We start from the raw sequence: 12,666 nt of genomic DNA, 5'->3' as shown, positions 1-12,666 counted from the left end.
TTCCTTGTCAGCAAACATACCTGTGTGTCAGCAAAGTCCAACACTCTTGGACGTCCAGGTTTGGGAAGCAGTGTTGTTTTGACTTCACCTTCCAGCCTCCATGTGCTCAAGATGTGGTAGACTGAATGTTGAGGCATGCTAGTCAGATAAACAATCCTATTTATGTCAAGTCCACATACTGTACTCATGTGAATGACAACACATCGAAGATCTTCTGACAATGGAACTCCACGAGTCATGAAGCTCTCAGAAAAAGTGTGATGTTATAATACGGATGAGAACTTGAACAAGAACGAGAAAAAAAATGAGAATGAGTCATGTGACCCATGCTCAATATGGTACCGCAGATCCCGAAACTCCCAAACCTTTGCCATTGATTGATCGATTGCTATCTCAGTTCACAACACTGTCGCTCTTCATCAGCCGCTTGCAGCTCTCGAAATGTCCCATATAATCAGAGCAGAAGGAAGTTCAAATGTTCCAAGTGCTACCCCAGAAGCAACACGAGATGGTATGTATTAGCTGATTGCCACTTTTGTCTTCAATTTCACGGTAGACAGGAAGCTGACCAGAGCTCTAGGGGCAGTCGAAAGGTTGATGCAGGAAAGACAAGCCCTATAGCAGAAACTTGCGCAAATTAGCAATACCAATGAAGACTTCACAGAGCAGAGGGTTCTCCTATTACTTTGCAACATGGTCGTGGACACGCATGACAGGTTATTAGACGTTCAGAAGAGATTTGCAGGCTTGGGGGGAAACTTCGACAATCACGAGTTAATTTTTGCTGAATATTGCAAAGTTGTGGAAGAGGACTTTAGGGCACACGCAGATGCAATCACTGAGCTTTTTGAGAAGCAGAAAGTGCTTGAGGGAATTGCTCTGCAGGTAAGTAACACGTAATATCAGAATTAATCTTGCCTGACGATAATATCCTTAGTACCGACCTGCATCGTTTGCATTGATTGTTCGAAGACACATGGACGAAGTCCGATATTCCATAGCAGCTGGCTTTATGCTGGTTTTCAAGGACCAATTCAAAAATCCAGGCATCATTAACTGGCAGGACGAATCGGAGACCACCGTGCACTGGTCTAACTTTCTCGAGGCACTTAATCGTCATTTCTGTTGTTGTAATCGCATTGTGGACGTCACCCCCCTTTATGACTTCGAAGGGGCTGAGGAGATGGGGAAGGAATATGAGCTGTGCCGTCAACATTCCCCTTTCCATCACCTGGCAGACGACAGCCAGTTTGACCACCTTGGTATTGAGCTTCTCCCAAATCTCAAGCTTGTCAAAGACCTTGAAGGGCAGTTGGAAGAAGACAATTGTTTTCAGTGCCACAAGAATGGGCAGCTCTTGAATGAGGGTAAAGGTGCTTTCCTGGAACGGATGCTGAACTTTTACCTGCCCACATTAATCTGGGGTTTTAACGTTGCCAAGAAGCAGCTTATGTCTGCAGACGCAACTCTCCGTAAATCGCAAGCCAACTACGATAACATGATTAAATTGGCTGATACAGTCCGCAGAGGCCAGCCTATCAGCAGCACAACAGCTGACCCTATACCCGTTGAATGCCCAGTCGCCTCTCGATTCGATGCTGGCACAGCTTTGGACGTTCGAAGGAAGGAACCACGGCGAGGATTTATCTTTAGCAATAGGATACCCTTGGACTCTGTGACGGGGCCCAGGGAACCAAGGCCCAAGGGGAAGCGCAGGGCAGAAGAGGAGGCAAGAGGCCCAGAAGGTCTTCCACAAAGAAGATTTAGAACTAGTACCATCTCTTCTCCCGGGGAAACGTCTAGCATCAGCCATAGGAGGAACTGGCACCGTACGAAAGAGAATGCCCCTTGGTCCCATATAGATGAGTCAGACTTCTTGCCTGATCTGCGCACCTACCCCCTGTCATCCTCGCAGCATAGCACCCCTGCACCTGCAGAACCTCAAGTTTCAATCACTTCAAGTCAGCAGTCAGTGCTACAGAGCGTGACGGGCAGCTTGGACACCCTTCAGGAAACCCTGAGTCGTGATAAACAGTCTTACAGTGACCGTACCAAGGAGTTCAACAACCTCAGAAGATGTATACACATCATACTTGATCCTGGGTTGATGCGAGTAGCAGTGCTCGGAGGCTCGTTCGTACGTCGAGTTGTGAATCAGCTTGCACACAAGAAGCACGAATACACCGACACGGTCCGCGAGACACTGGCCAGTTCCGCGATGTTGATCAAAGAGTCTGGCTTGAGCGGAGACGAAGACGAGCAAGACATCAACTATGACGAGGCGCTGAAAGAAATCGAGGAACAACTCTACTCGAGCAACGATTACTTCGAAACGGGGAAAACAACCACAGAGAAGAAAATCGATTCATTCGTTGAGGACATGGCCACGCCGGTTGCAGGGAAAGTAAACTCAGACTACCACATTCTGTTACAGTGGTTGGATTCGCTGAAACCCATACCGGCGGAATCGACGTGAGTTGGCTTACCGCTGTTAATCGTAAGTTGTATTTGCTCGTCGGACGGACATTGGTCCCCCGAGAACATTCTCTCTGTCTTTATGTGCTCCTGTCTTTGTCAGAATTTGTGTATCAGTAAGACACCGTTGTTTGACACGGTGGTAGCAGTTTGCCTTTATGCTTCCCTTCTGCTTTGTCGCTGTAGGAATACATTGTTCTATGTAGGAGCAGCAACACATATTTATCCTCCCTTCTCGTGTATGTTCGTTGGAATTGGTGTACCAGAGTGCTTATTTATAATCCCCTGTCGTTTGAACTTTCCACTACACCGCACCCGAGCAAAGTTGTAGTCGTCTTAGCTTGTAGTATATACGAATGAATACAAGACAAAGGGGATTCTGTTTATCTTACTGCCTGACCAATTTAGCAAGAAAAATGCAATTTTTGGTTGTAAGCTGTGCGAACTATTAGTATGAGAGGCAGAATGGCACGAGTAGTGTGGGATCGGCTGGATTCTGGAACAGCAGAACAAACCTACTCATTTCGAGCCTTTAAGTTGATCCTGCATCACAAAACCGAGTATATGTGTACCCTGTAAGCACAGTGATTTTTAGAGAGTGTAAAGAGAATTTTATGTGGAGTTTTTTATGTGCTAGATTTTTTGCAATCTGACCCAAGCACAAGGACAAATAGGTTTGTGTGAGTTCTATTTTCTCTAACTCAATACACTCTGAACCATTCTGAAATATTTTTACAGATTCTGAAGCACATTACATAGAGGAAAATTTAGGTAGCTCATTCAATGCAATTGACGGCCTAGTTATTGAAAAAAATGCATTTCTGTTGCCTTTTTTTTTTTTGCATACTACATGTCACAAATACACGTGATTTCGGGTTTTGCCATTACTTTTGCAAATAGCTGTAAGGGCATGGCTCAAATCCTTACTGAAAGAGGATATAATGTTCAAGGATTGAAAGCTGAGTGTTTAGGGTTCAAATGCACAGACATTAGCTTAAATGCTAAATGTTGTTGCAGGAGAATTCTATTCAATGAGCTTGATTTCCGCTCTCAAAAATCTGCTCTCGAAGAATTCATTGAATCACGTGGTCATAAAGCGATTTTTTATCCTAAATACCATTGTGAATTGAATTTTATAGAGCAGTGCTGGGGAAGGGCAAAATTCTTCTATAGGATGATGAAAAGGCCTCATAATGAGGAGGAAGTTATTAAGAACATAAAGCTAAGCTTAGAATCTGTTACATCTGAACAGTTTCAAAAGTAAGTTGTCTTTGTTACGCTACATCATTACTTACATAATCTACAGGTTTGCCAATCGTTCAGCACGGTTCATGGATTGTTATAGAAAAGGCTTAAATGGCAAACAAGCAGTATGGACTAGTAGGAGGTATCATGGACACAGAATTGTTCCAGACAAAATTATGGAGGAGTTGGACAAGTATGGAATTTAAATGTACTTATATTCAACTATGGGCAAATACACGAAAGGCACAGTAGCACCAGTATAGATTCCTCACTCACTACATCCTCCTACACTGTCCAAAAAACATGTAGGAAAATCTCGTTGAGAATGTCTGTAGGTAGCTCATTGATTCTGAATGTATGGCTTGAACTTCAGTCAAAAATGCTTACATCTATATACTCACTACGACCGCGCTAAGATTTTGGCCGTCAGGGTCCTTCCTAAAATGGTAAGCGAAGGTTGTGACTGTGATGTGACAACCTTGTCGAGTTTATCGTGCCTCTACCTTATGAATGCAGGTTGCTTGCGCGGAAGTTGAGTAAAAATCACGTGGCGAGTTTCTTCTCACAGTTTGGTCGGTAGTCGAAGACTCGAAGTGACGAAGTCAATGACTTTCACTTTGCGGTAGTAATCATGATCTTTTCTCACTCTTTGAAGTCCTTGGAGCTCGACGGCTCGTTGTCTCAAAATTTCGAGTGGACATAGCAACTAACTTAAACACATCGTTGTCCTCCCTCTCTGATTAACCTTTTACAACTGTTGCTACGTATATTGATCTGTGCTCTTCTGCGATCACGCTGGTACGAATTCATTATTCATTTAACAGGTCGGTTTCCCTTCATTGCCACAGTGTTAGGCGTGTTCTCCAATTCGTGGAACATCTCAGTTGCCATGAAAATACCATCAGCTTTGATCGACCCAATACATCGCATGTTATGTAACCGTGTTGAAGGCATACGGAACAGTAGCGTTGAGCAATTGAGGTTGACAGTGAGTTCCATCATGACCTTGATGCTGATTCTTATTTATTCTTAGACGATCACGGAGAACAGACGTTAGCGAAGACCGAGGAACAGGAAGAACAGTACCTATCGTCTCATTTCTAACTGAGAAATGGTACGTATTTGCCTAAAGTATATGCATCCGACAGTGTCATTCGGTGTCACACTTGGCGCATATGGCAAATAGCAAATGCAAAGCGGCATCTGTTAGCCTTCAGAAATCATTCCTAGGCCCAGAATTAACGGGAGAACATGCAGCGAAATCGAAGGCCTCGACTGTATCAAAGAAGATCAGCACCACTGATTCCCCACTCTGGTAGGTGCCCAGTATTCGCCCTGATGAACTTAGTTTCTTCAACTTTTCCCAAAGTCAAGACGGTGCAAATTCCATTCACGACCTGCATAGTAGAAGCATCTGATACCTCTTGACTTTTATGCTGTTTTTTGTTCGGGTGTCCAGGATTGATCAAAAGGAGTTTGCTTCTTCCGAATGGCAATATTCGGCAGTTCCGTCGTCGGCGTCTACGAAAATAGCATCCGCATATGGCAATGCGTGGCTATGCACTTTTGATCCCTTGTCGGTTCTCATGCGTATATGTAATTGGGTTGAAGATACATGCGGCGACAGCGGGACATCACTTATTCTCCGTGGCCTGATCTTGATGTTGACCGCCCATTCTTATAAGCGATAGGTTTCTTGTTCCAACCCAATCTTTTCCCACATCCCCGATATCTTATACACATGACCCTTTTTCCCATTTGACTTCCTTACCCTGCCTCAGTCGTGGTGGACGTTCACTTAGATATCCTACGTGTGCTTGAAAACTCAGGGATCTATCTGGATGGTACGCTCCTTGCACACACTTCTCCATAGATATCTCTCCGCATTCTGCATTGTACTTTATGCATTTCTCCCATCCTGTCGTGCTCGTATTAATATTCTTCCGACCGAGCGCACCCTCTACAACGCAACGGATCCGATGATACAATGGACCCCTTCTCTGGACGATTCCGACACTTGGTCACCTATTAGTGCAGATGGATTCAGTGGCGTGGAGACGACTAACAGCACCGCAACAGCAAGTTTTACACTTCAGGGTAAGCTGACGTTGTGTGGTCTACCATCTGATTTTCACGTGTTTTGTACTGTAGGAGCAGACGCAACGTTAATCACTTTAGATCAACCTAACTTTTACTCTGTCCTTGTAACGGTTGATACAAGACAATTACGCGTGAACCTCTCCGATGACCACTTTCAACGAGGCGTAAAGATGACCCCGATACCCATCGACAATACAGGAGTTTCTTTACCAAAAAACCGTTCAATTGTGATTCAGGAAGACACAAGTCCCGGCATGAATAATAATGGATGGAATTTGCTAGGAATCAGGTATTGACATATCTTTGACCGAAAAGACCAAAGCTTAGTTTTCTTTAGTATTGCACCAGCCTTCGTTGTTTCTACTTCAACGCAACCGATAACGACGCTACCTGCGATCCCACAAGAATCCGTAACATCACCTACGCAAGAACAATCCACGACACCATCTGTACAGGTACAATCCAATGGATTGTCTGCAGGAGGGAAGGCTGGTGTTGTGATCGGAACCCTGTCCGGTGTCTCACTTGTTGGACTGCTCTTTGTCTGTCTTCGTCGTCGCCAGCGCCAAATGGCAGAGGTCGCGCCTGAGCCGTTAGTGATCACTCCGGTGGCACCGCCCAGGAGAGATCGCTCGCGTTTTCAACGAATATATTCGGAACGTCTCCCGCACTTTACAGCCCCATCCTCGATTTGGCCGACCAGTAACCCTCGAGCCAGCACTTGGATCGATTCACCTAATCCAGCTATCCGCCAAGTACAACGAGAAAAGCTTACGCCTTTACCACTTCCTGCGATTGCGCCACAAGTTTTAGCTCCCTCGCCACCAAGACATAGCCAATCACGTCGAAACAGATTGTCGCAGTTCTTCGTCGCAAACCCATCGAGTCATTCGAGTCGCTCGGCTCGGTCACTTTCGTTTAAAAATCTGCGGATCCTGCCAGAACGCGTTATTTCGGAGAAAGCCGATCCAGCTCTGGTTAAGCCAACACCATGGACCCCCTACGTGGGCGAGAAACGCTCACCCGAGATGCAGGAAGTTAGGCGAGCGGAGAGGGGTAAGAAGGGAGCGGTAGATTTTGAAATTGATCCGGCTCCGCCAAGAGCATCGCGTAAACGATCATTGCGTCGCTTCTTTTTCACAACCAACCCAAATCCTTCGACTTCTTCCTCCTCTTCAGCATCATCTTCACAAAGAATTAGAAACTGGAAAAGGAAGGCAGTGGCAGACCATGTGCGAAACCAGATGCAACAGACGCCAGCAGCACCACAGCTTCTTGATTCAGTTACATACCCTTTGACCGCCCCGACTCCCCCTCGTCTACCTCCGGACACTATCCATGAAGAGCTGGAACCGTCGACTATGAAATTACCAACATGGCAAACTCAACCTGAGAAGCATAGGAGTAGCGGGCAGAGTCAGACACGATTCGTCACAGCCAATCCTAGTCCGTCCATGTTAGACCTCTATATGCAACGTTCGGAAACGGGATCTGTATCAACAGATATCCCTCCACCCAGGAAGGATAAGGGGAAAGCGAGAGCATTCTAGCAAGCTTCGCTTTGTACACATGTTATATTTAATTGCAATACATTGGACTGTAGCACACGGATCTTCATCAATATTAGCATTGTACTTGTCTACCATCTCACGCCTGCAATTAGCTATGTATTAGGTCATATATTATTGACGCACGATGTGAATGAGAGTAACAAGGTTCTAAAACGTATTCGTGATGAATGTAAGGGACCGAATGCTTCAAGATCCATCATCGTCATCCCAGTCCTCTTCATTATCCGGGAGCAATGATGCGGCAAATACAGCCAGGATGACCAGCCCAATGAGAACGAAGTAAACAAGTAGTCCGTGAAGTAGATTATGTTCAAGCGAAGCTGCAAATAATGAAGTTGCTGCGGCCGGCCCGACCGCACGTATCGCGGCTGTAACAGCTGCCACGAGACCATTCGTAGCACCTAGCGACCGCCTATTTGGAGCGGAGAGTGTAACATAAATGAAAGCGCATCCTAGAAAATTCGTATATATCAGCCTAGTTTTTTCAACTGAGTATAAAATCGTTATACCTCCACTCATGTCGGCGAATATACACAGAGATAACTGGAAACAGAGAGCAATCCACGTGATTGCACTTTTGCCGTAAAGTCGAGCAAGAAAGTTGATCATTGGAAACATCAAGAAGATTGGAATGGTTGCGAATTGTGTTAACATGAGCAATGTTTTTGCGCCCAGCCGAGCGTGGAATTTTGCGAAGAAAGCTGCATGGAATATACCCATGAGCATACCGTATAGACCAAGACACAAGCCTATGGTTGGTGGTGAAAGTCCGAGACCACCAGAAGGAATTGAGGTCGCGTAGAACACTGGTTCAATGGCGAGAAATGCAATATCAATGAGCGAGAGGAGAGAGTAATTCAGCACGGCAATGAAAACGCGACGTGTAAGTATAGATCGAAGCGGCGGTGCGGCTTCATCCTCCGCTTCGTGAATATTTCTCAGTTCGTCTTCCAGTGCTGAACGTGTTGGATGACCTAAAAAGCTACCAGCCATTGAACTGTGACGAAGCAAGGGTGTTCTAGGAGGTCGTTTCAATTGAGGTCTTCTTTTCCTTGTCTCTCTTAGAGAAATTAAAGTCACAACCAGTGACGCCAGAGGGAAAATAGCAGCAACAAGGCATGGAAGGAAGTAAGGATATGTCTCCCAAAACGGAGAATTGCCGAACAAACTTGGAAAGCGCTCTGCTGGCCGCGAGAGCGCACCACCGATGAATGGCCTTCCGACAGGGTGCATTTAAGGTCAAGTATTATCCGCGTATGAGAGCTACGCATTCACTTACCCGAGCGTTGCGCCAACCGACCAGACAACTGGTATATATGCGAATGCTTGCGCCATATTAGAAGGGTCAGTCATCTCTCCCATCATACCCTTGATGACGCCAGAATATCCATTGAGGAAACCTGCTAAGCAACGGCTATAGAGGCATGTTCAGAATTATAAGGCCCATCTCGCATGGGGATTATAATCATACCTTAAAGCAAGACCTAGAAAGGTTTTCGATAACCCAAAACTTACCATAGATACAGACAGACCTGCAAAGCCTAAGAAGAGAACAGGACGTCTCCCCACAACATCAGATAGATGACTCCAGAAGAGGACAGTCGTTGCCTCGCATGCAAAAAATAACGATTCCTGAACAAGATTTCATCTCGTATCGTACTGTAAGAGCTTCTGAGGAACGTTACATACTAAAAGTCCAGCATAATATCCAGCTCTGCGTTCGTCTCCTTTTATTACATCCAGGTGTTGTATGAGCTTGAGAAACAGTGATATGAGCAAATTTCCAGACGCGCTACCATTGCATGGTGCCTGCTCACCTCGTTAATAAACGGATAGATCGACTGGGAAGTTACAGGTTCGGAAAGCTGGAGAAACAGGAGTGTGGCTATTTGCCATTTTGGCAAGGGAGTGGGTGTTCGCGCGGGAGGCTTTCGCGCCTGGTCTTGTCGGATTAGAGGTGTGCGTTCGGTCGATTCGGTACGTAGAGGCGTGGTCGACTCATCCCGAGGACGAGAACTCCTCGCATTCTCATCCATCGGAAACAGCAATATAGCATGTACCAGAATGAGGGTGGGTGTAGATATGCAAGTACGTTGCAGGGTAAAGATAGCGCATTGCAAAGCGATGGGCGCGAACCCCAGACCGGCTTTGCTACTTGGACCTCTCTTTTCGTCCACATGGGGCAAGTATTCGTCTTATTCGTTGGATAGAGTGGCGGCGGAGGGGAAAAGTCGCAAAGAATCATTGTCATCGCAACATTTTCGTCTGAAATGACCTACGTTTGCTCCATGTAATTCGCATGAAGCGACCATTTAACCCAGGTTGTCAGCATTCGATACCGCTAGACTCACTCATATACACTATTACCATGATGGGCAAGTCGCTAACATACCTTCTAGTGCATAATCGGCACATTGCACAGGTTAGCTTACTCGATCAGTTATTCAGCACTAAAAACGAGAATGCGCTAAGTAACAACGCGTTCCCTGGTACTCAGCTTGATGTGGCGACAACAGCTTTGTAGTGTTGGTCGGGAGGTTCTCCTTATTGAGCGCAGGCTCGGCAGCGTTCATTCGGCGTTTGAGCCGTGCGCTAACGTGCGTACATCAGTGAGTGTGTGAATTGAGTATTTAAGAGACTTACTTGGACAGTTGTCGATACCTGGAGTTTTAATACTCAGTGCGCTTTAGGTACTGCGAGCAGAAGTTTGAAACGTTTGTCTCAAACCCAGGTGATGTCCTAATTTTAGCTATGCACGTGACTTTCATCCCAATTCCGATCAACTTCCGGCCGAACTTGAAGGCTCTACCAGACCCTCTACAGGCGACTTCATAGTCTGTAGCAACGCTTCGACGTGAATGCTGGCAGTAGGCTGTGCATCTTCTATGTGTGAGTCGTGGAGTCGGATCACCTCTATTGTATTAGGCATATCCCGGTCAAGCACTTTGTCGTCCAAGAATAGCCTGGATAGCTTCACACAGCTGGGAAACTATTCATTAAAAGTAGCGAGGCTGTGCTCCTTGGAAGTACCTTACTCGTGTGCGGGCTCCGGATGCAGGATGATTTCGACTGCGGTGGAGTAAAGGTGAAAGTTGCTAAGGCTGTCCTTCACGCAATTCACAAACCGTGATAATTAAAATCGACTTCTTCAAGCTAAATCCATAAAAGCCGTTCTGCCGTGTATTGCTCTAAACATAGGTGAGGATTGGCGAGAGACTAGAAGGAAGCATTACAAGTGATACAACTCATTTCTGGAATGACCGGCGTACTCCGATCGCGTGTTATTCATTTGTAATGCATCTATTAGGTACCTACTACCAGGGCTACAATGTTGCCGGCAAGTGAAAATGGAGCATCGTGATTCGTGAATGCGGTCCGCTGTAAGAGCCTGTACATTGTCAGGTGGTATGACTTTGTTTTTTTATGCACAGCATTTCGGTGTTAATACAGAGTGATAGGATATTAAAACTATAAACTCCAGACCATACTTGGACCATAACTAGTCACTGCAATGCACTGTCTGTGCCTAGGGAACCATGTGAACGGGAATAATAAATCCTGTTGTGTACAGTGCTGCATAGATACTATTGCCATTGTATGGGGAGATAGGACAGGCTTATGTCCTGAACAATGGTCTAATGACTCAAAGCTGGAAGAAATAATATGTGTATCATAATAGTAAGAGTATAACTTTAAAGTAATAACTAGTCACAAGTACAGTTATATTGCTACTGTATACAGATCCCCTACATTGTTACCCTTCCTATTATGGCCCTCCTTTTAGACATGGGTGCAATGGTTATTTGGATACCCAGGTGACCCTGTGACATACAATGCTCTATCATGATGTACAATTAAAATGAAATAGGCATCATGCAGATACAAATTTTATACAAATTTTTGTATGACGAATCATCCGTACTCCTCGAGAGAATGCTGATGAAGGCGTCAAGTTGACGCACCCTTGGGCCGACCATCTGAAATGAGATACCAAGCATGCAGAGGCGGCCAGACAGCAGGGGAAATTATATCATATCCAATTAGTATTGAAATTTCGTCGATAAAAAAGCATATTGTGCAATGTGGGGTGACACCATATGCAACCTTTCAAATTCACTGTCTTCTGGACTGGCCTGACGGTTATGTGTAGACCAAATACGGTTCTAAACGATTACTAATTTGCGCTCATGTCAGTGTCAATCAATACACCACACGAAGACCCCAAGTGGTGCGAAAATCGAAATAAAAATAAAAATGCATTGGTGAGCGACTCGCTCAACGTACAGTTCCGGTATTAGTGCGCATTCTTATTTACCTGGCTGACTAACACTGTAATGATAACTAGATTAAAGCCTTATTTTATATCTGTGGATTAAGCACTGTCCAGTGTCGTTCCCCAAAGTCATAGAATCATTGTTTTCTGAGTTAGTGTAATAGTAGCCTAATATATTTTTGTCTATACCGTACCTGTAACTATTGCTCAACTAAGAAGGGCTAAGGAAAGTTTGACAAGCAACACTTCTTTATTTATAACATTCGAAGCTGATGTATAGGAAAAGATCGAAGCTCAATGATCGATCAAAAGCAAACGTTACTAGCCCGATCACGTCCGGAGTTGATATGCTCAGATAGAGTATCCACAACTTCCATTCTTTTACCCTTCAACTCTCACTAAAGCACTAACCTTCTCCAGTGTTTTGTACACCCCTCTTTGTATAAAGAAAACATTATCTACAAATGCAAAGACCAGATTTGCGTGTAACTTTGTCCTCGCCACTATCAGAAGCCGCCAAGGCGCCAGAAATTGATGGCTTTCCACGAAAGGAAAGTTCCGGTAGGTCCATCCTACCGAAGGCTGTCTCTGTATGCGTTTGTGTGTAATATTTCTTAATTTATCAAATCCCGAAGAGATGGGAGATGAGGAAATGGATAAGATGTAGAGGACATCTTTCGAATCGGAAACGAAATGATCATCTTTCTTCTGAGTTTGATTCACTTGAATTTAGTCGAGATAGATTATATTATTGTCATGTTATCATAATGTACTGTTCGTAAATACAAATATGTTGCCTTTGAGATGTCTCTGGTGACTGATATCCAAGGTGAAGAGGAGAAATCAGTGAAATTACGAGAGTGTCGTTAGAATAGGAAAGCGACTTAGTATCCATACTGAGAGGCCGGTGCACTGTGATGCTACTATCATCTGGATCAAAAAAAGGTTGATAAAGTGTATTGGGTTTCTGTGATGTTGTATGGTTCTTGCTTATGCAGCCGG

The 12,666-nt window shown here is 44.9% G+C and overlaps 4 protein-coding genes across 4 annotated transcripts; 3 read left to right on the top strand and 1 right to left on the bottom strand.

Moving 5' to 3' along the window:
- The first annotated feature begins 602 nt into the window (after positions 1 to 602).
- FOMMEDRAFT_16969 (uncharacterized protein) lies at positions 603 to 2,760 on the top strand. Its single transcript, XM_007262580.1, has 2 exons — positions 603 to 885; positions 938 to 2,760. The coding sequence occupies exons 1-2, from the start codon at positions 694 to 696 to the stop codon at positions 2,474 to 2,476; spliced, it is 1,731 nt and encodes a 576-aa protein (XP_007262642.1). The 5' UTR covers positions 603 to 693; the 3' UTR covers positions 2,477 to 2,760.
- Positions 2,761 to 3,385: 625 nt separating this feature from the next.
- FOMMEDRAFT_75712 (uncharacterized protein) lies at positions 3,386 to 3,926 on the top strand (the record flags this gene model as incomplete). The annotated part of the gene is made up of 2 exons (XM_007262579.1): positions 3,386 to 3,679; positions 3,741 to 3,926. 2 exons carry the CDS (start codon positions 3,386 to 3,388, stop codon positions 3,924 to 3,926), a joined length of 480 nt encoding a protein of 159 aa, XP_007262641.1.
- Positions 3,927 to 5,179: 1,253 nt separating this feature from the next.
- On the top strand, positions 5,180 to 7,191 carry FOMMEDRAFT_165203 (uncharacterized protein; the record flags this gene model as incomplete). Its single annotated transcript, XM_007262578.1, has 3 exons — positions 5,180 to 5,817; positions 5,872 to 6,109; positions 6,158 to 7,191. Coding segments are annotated over exons 1-3 (1,527 nt in total), but the record flags the coding sequence as incomplete, so codon positions are not given.
- A 386-nt stretch (positions 7,192 to 7,577) lies between these two features.
- Positions 7,578 to 9,427, bottom strand: FOMMEDRAFT_165201 (MFS general substrate transporter; the record flags this gene model as incomplete). Its single annotated transcript, XM_007262577.1, has 6 exons — positions 7,578 to 7,843; positions 7,901 to 8,607; positions 8,671 to 8,805; positions 8,863 to 9,023; positions 9,081 to 9,146; positions 9,209 to 9,427. 6 exons carry the CDS (start codon positions 9,425 to 9,427, stop codon positions 7,578 to 7,580), a joined length of 1,554 nt encoding a protein of 517 aa, XP_007262639.1.
- Between the last annotated feature and the right edge of the window lie 3,239 nt (positions 9,428 to 12,666).

The sequence above is a fragment of the Fomitiporia mediterranea genome (genome assembly GCF_000271605.1).
Source record: "Fomitiporia mediterranea MF3/22 unplaced genomic scaffold FOMMEscaffold_2, whole genome shotgun sequence".
In the NCBI taxonomy this organism is placed as follows: Eukaryota; Fungi; Basidiomycota; class Agaricomycetes; order Hymenochaetales; family Hymenochaetaceae; genus Fomitiporia; species Fomitiporia mediterranea.
This window is presented reverse-complemented; position numbering and strand designations above follow the sequence as displayed.